This window comes from Helianthus annuus, chromosome 1 (assembly GCF_002127325.2).
Source record: "Helianthus annuus cultivar XRQ/B chromosome 1, HanXRQr2.0-SUNRISE, whole genome shotgun sequence".
NCBI lineage: Eukaryota > Viridiplantae > Streptophyta > Magnoliopsida > Asterales > Asteraceae > Helianthus > Helianthus annuus.
The window spans coordinates 19,157,654-19,163,016 of record NC_035433.2 but is presented as its reverse complement, the minus strand read 5'-3'; the positions used below and the strand labels follow the sequence as shown (position 1 = coordinate 19,163,016).

The following is a 5,363-nucleotide window of genomic DNA, read 5'->3' as shown; positions in this document are numbered from 1 at the left end:
ACCTTCGTTATATGTGTTGATCGTGGATCGGAAAGTTCTCCAGGGAGACATGATCTTCATGAGAGAACACCTCATCGACGCTAAAATCATGTAACTTTCCGACCACAAGAGAATGTTCAATGTCCTGGAGGTTCTAATTACAACTATGTTAGATCTCATGCTCAGAACTGTTTCGTGGATAATCGAAATGTGTCATCTCCATGATTTCAACATCAAAGATCTCATTCGGATAATTAATCAGGACCATTCTCAAGAAACAGTGATGCTCCCAGGTTTGGTAGGAATTTTGAACCTCAGAGGAATCAAAATTTCGGATACCAAAACTCAGGAAGCCGAGGTTTTGGAAACTCTGGTTACAATAACCGATCGTCAACTCCGTACAATCCTCGATTTGTGGGAAACCACTCCAACAACTTCCGAAGTGGAAACGTAGGACATAGTGGTGATGATGGTTATTTCAAGTAGTTTTTGTTTGTGGATGAATCGAGACTACCCAAGACCATCATGGCTTGGGTCCAACGTACTAACGGATTTCCTTGTTTGTGAGTGTAGGAACAACTAAAGAAGGCTATCTATATTTGTTATGTCGATAGTGTCTATTCCAGACACATCATGGGGAATAAAAAGTTACTAAACAATATAAAAGAAATTCGAGGTGGTTATGTAAATTTTGCGGGTGAGAAAGGTGGTTACATCACCAGAGAAGGATCGGTGATGAATGGAAATATTACGGTGCACAAAGTGAACTAAGTTGAAGAACTAAAGCATAACTTGATGTCGGTGTCTTAGATCTGCGACAACAAGTACACGATGCTGTTCACTGACAAGGCTTGCTTCATTTTGCGTCCGGGATTTGTCATTCCCAAGGATTGGATCGTTATGAGGGCTCACGGGTGAACAACACATATGTCATGGACATGCGCCCGTTGGTTAACTCAACTGCTCTACTGACATGTTTGCTCTTAAAGGCGACAGAAGATCAGTCGTACATATGGCATAGAAGAATGGGCCACGTGTATCTATGAAAAATGAACCACTTAGTCAAGAACAACATGATGTTGGGAGTTCCTTTATGTAGTTTTAATATGCACAACAAATGTGAATCATGTGAAAATGGAGTAATTAAAAGAAAGCCTCACAAACTTAAAACTGTTAAATCGATCCAAAAACCACTTGAATTGCTTCATATGGGTCTTTTCAGCCCTATCCATGTTGCAAGCATCGGTGGGATGTATTTTTGCTTGGTTGTCACTGACGATTTCTCACGTTATTCATGGGTATTTTTCTTGAAAACAAAGGACCAAACTTTTGGAATTTTAAAAGATTTATTCAAACAACTTGAGAAAAATTACTCGCTATCTATTAAGAAAATTCGAAGTGATAACGACACTGAATTTAAAAATCAAAACATGGACAAGTTATATCGGGAAATAGGAATAGTTCATTAGTTCAGCGCTCCTTACGTTACTTAACAGAATAGAGTTGAAGAACGGAAGAACCATAACCTAATTGAGGTGGCCTAGACTGTGTTGTCAGAGTCCAAGTTACCAATTTCTTCTGGGTCGAGGCTGTGAACACGACATGCTGCTTAACCATGTGCTCACAGTCGAAAGGGAAGATAAAACTTGCTATGAACTTCTCGAGAAGGAGAAACCGAACTTATCCAGTTTTCAGCCTTTTGGGATCAAGTGTGTTATCGAACACATGAAAAATACTCCTAAGTTGGGTGAGATCGGAGAGATAGGTTTCTTTCTGGGATACGCTCATGGAGCTCCAAACAAACGCGTTTATAGCATCAAAAAGCGAATGATGGAGGTCATTTTTGATATAACTCCTTTGATTTACGATCCTCCACCCTCCGAATTCGGTCCAAAAGCGGGTACGAGTATGAAAAATTATTTGATTCTTTTGAACTTCCTGATGTTTCAGATGAAGACTTGGAGGTGGTTTACACGCATCTAGTGAACAGGGATGAACTGGATGCTAGCTGGAGAGCAAGTATTCCTATAAACGTAACTTCGAACATCACATCAGGAGGTTCAGTCGTCGAGTCCTCGATAGTAAACGACGTTGATGCTGCTCAAATCCCTAATGAAGTTGCTTCTAGTGATTCTGAGGCGACCAATGATGCTGTGAACACCGGCTGTGTAAGTGCTGGGGGGAGATCCCATCCAATTGGGGAACCAATCTTCAGGCTCTCGCAATCCCAATCATGAGAACTAATATTAATCATCAGTTGATAATATTATAGGGAATCCAAATGTCGGGGTGCTAACGCAAAGTAGAAGCATTTCAGAGATGCAGTGCATGTTTTCAAAGATTAAGCAGGAAGAGATATACCACTTAAGCCTGCACGAATGTTTTATCTCGTAGATAGAGGCGAAAAATTACCAGATGGCTTTGAAAGATAATTCTTGGTGTGAGGCGATGCAAGAGGAGTTAGCTCAGTTTGACAACTTAAAGGTGTGGAATTTGGTCGATCTTCCGAAGGGCCAGCATGCAATCAACACGAAGTGGGTCTTCAAGTGCAAAAAGGACGATAAGGGTGTGGTTGTTATGAATAAAGCGCGGTTGGTTGTACAAGGCTTCAATCAAGAGGAAGGGATAGACTATACCGAAGTTTATGCACCTGTGGGAAGGCTTGAAGCAATTCGCTTGTTTCTAGCCTTCGTGGCACACATGCGTATCAAGGTCTATCAGTTAGACGTAAAAAGAACATTCCTTTATGGGAAGCTGCATGAAACAGTGTATGTATCTCAACTACCAGGGTTCGCGGCTCCAGAGTCTGATAACAAGGTGTACTTGCTAGACAAAGCTCTTTACACTCTCCATCAAGCTCCACGTGCTTGGTACGAGACCCTATCGAAGCATTTTTGGAGCATGGTTTCTCGCGTGGTGCAATCGACTCCACATTGTTCATTTTGAAGAAAGGGGGTGACTTTCTAATTGGTTAGATCTATGTAGACGACATTATCTTCGGTTCATCAAATGAAGATCTGTGTCACGAGTTCGAAGCTGTAATGAAGTCAAAGTTCGAGATGAGCGCGATAGGGGAGTTGTCTTTCTTCCTTGGGTTCAGGTAAATCAAGAGAAAGAAGGGATGTACGTTCATCGAACAAAATATGTCTACGAGATTCTCAAGAGATTCGGTCTGGAAGACAGACTGCCATACGATACGCCATTGTTGACAAATCACAAGTTGATGACCGATAAAGAGAAAGATCCTAAAGTGGATCCAACTCTCTATCGAGCTATGATAGGTTCTCTTATGTACCTTACAACTTTGCGTCCCGATATAAAGTTTTCTGTCTGTCTCCGTGACAGGTACTATTCCAATCTGAAGGAATCGCATATGAAGGCTGTCAAACGCATCTTCAGATATCTAAAAGGAAAGCCGAAGCTTGGATTGAGGTATCCTGCTGAAGGCGGTCTAGATTTGATAGCGTATGCCGACATAGATTTCGGAGGGTGCCCGACTAACAGAAAGTCGACCTCAGGCGGCGTAGAACTTCTTGGAAACCGTCTTGTGTCCTGGTAGTGCAAGAAGCAGATTACTGTATCTTTATCCACGTGCGAGGCCGAGTACATCTCAGCTTCGAGCTGTTGTGCTCAGGTCCTGTGGATTCGGCAACAAGTGCGGGACTACGGTTTGAATTTTATGCAAATTCCAATTCTTGTCAATAATAACTCTACCATTTCCATTACTAATAATTCGGTTAATCACTTACGCACTAAGAACATAGATGTTAGGCATCATTTCATATGTGACTGTGCTGAAAAAGGTTTAATCGAGGTGGTTAGGGTCTACTTTGGATAATCTTGCCGACTTTTTACTAAGACATTCGGTCGGGCTAGATTCGAAGATCTGGTCCGAATGATCGTCATGATCAACCTCGAGTAGAAGGCTTTATGAAACTCGCATAGAAACTTTGTTTTGTTTTTCAGTGTACAGTTCTTACTGCTTTCCAAAATTAAAATTTCCAAAAAACAAAGTTTATTTTACTTAGTTGTAGGATAATTTTTCTGAAAAATACAAAAAACATGTGAAAAATATAAAAATGAGATCGTGTTGAGAAAAGAGGAGATGATAGTACATCAGTAGTTGTATCTTTTGCAGGGTAGCAGTTGTATCTAAATTAAAAGTTAACTATGACAGATTCATTATACGTTGCTTCGGTAGGCTTTACGCGTATATAAGAACTTGTTTTTGGTATTAAACATAATAAACTGCGTAACTTGTGTGTAACCTCTCTCGGATATATGGTTTTAAAATTGTAATTTCGATTGAGAAATTGCCAAGCTTCTGAGATACTAGGTCTTTATGTTTGATAAATCTCTGGGGTATTATACCTGGTATTCTGATTTTGCGTAACCAATGGCCTAGACCTCGTATAATGCTTTGCTAAACGATTCGTTTGTGCGCAAACCCTTTAGGTGGTTTTGTTTTCTGCCATAACAATCATCACCAAAGGACCTGTTTAAAATTGTCATCACCAGATGTACAAATTGCATTTCTATGTTACCATGGGGTACATAGTGTTAAACTGCTCAAATTTGCAGAAAAAGATACCAAAACGTTGGTACAACACCTTTAAGTTGAGCCTTCATCTCTTTGTCTGTATGGTGCCACTAACCTAAGCTCTCAAGGCCTCGCATTTAGCCGGATTCAGAGATTTCTTAAATATACTCACGTGTAAGATGCAATGTTTGGTAGTCTTGATACGGGAGTATATTATGAGGTGAGGAACATAGTTACCAACAATTATTAATACACTTAATTGCCGTTTCTAGAAAACAGTGTTTGAAAATGTGCTAAAACTTAAGTGGATCACAATACCATTGAACTTCTTTAACTGTCAATATCATTTTAAGTGCTTTACATAGAATCTATGCTTCTATGACTGATATCGACAGAAAAACTGATATGATCCTCTTACCCTGATTACAAAAAGATAGCTCCATATAAATATTTATTTACAACATTATTTTCAGCCTTTGAAAAACGACAAAAAGATTTTAGGTGTGTTTTAATATAAATTTAAAAAAAATTCAAAAAGATTTTACTTCTTGTTTCTATGTGCGAGCTTATCCTTCTAACGATACTCTATGGGGTTGTGAACATTCTTTTAAATAACAAGTTAAAGACTCCCATGAGGGAATTCTTAAAATAAGTCTTTCTAATAAATATTTGGTCGTGCAAAAATTCTCAGAAGTATAAGTCATAGATGTAAAAATTCTCGAAGTATAAGTGTGTGGGTATATTCCGTCATTAAGGGAATTTAGTAAATTTTGTCCATGTCATAGTTGTAATACTTCTCGAAGTATAAGTTACTTTAATGAGGGATGGTTGTTTTGTTTCTTAG

The 5,363-nt window shown here is 39.2% G+C and overlaps 1 protein-coding gene across 1 annotated transcript; it reads left to right on the top strand.

Moving 5' to 3' along the window:
• The first annotated feature begins 3,100 nt into the window (after positions 1-3,100).
• On the top strand, positions 3,101-3,538 carry LOC110866953 (uncharacterized mitochondrial protein AtMg00810-like). The gene has a single exon (XM_022116127.1). The coding sequence runs from the start codon at positions 3,101-3,103 to the stop codon at positions 3,536-3,538; it is 438 nt and encodes a 145-aa protein (XP_021971819.1).
• Positions 3,539-5,363: the final 1,825 nt, after the last annotated feature.

Bases quoted from the DNA above. Each gene is read 5' to 3' on its own strand.
- LOC110866953 (XM_022116127.1), top strand. From the start codon at position 3,101: ATGTACGTTCATCGAACAAAATATGTCTACGAGATTCTCAAGAGATTC.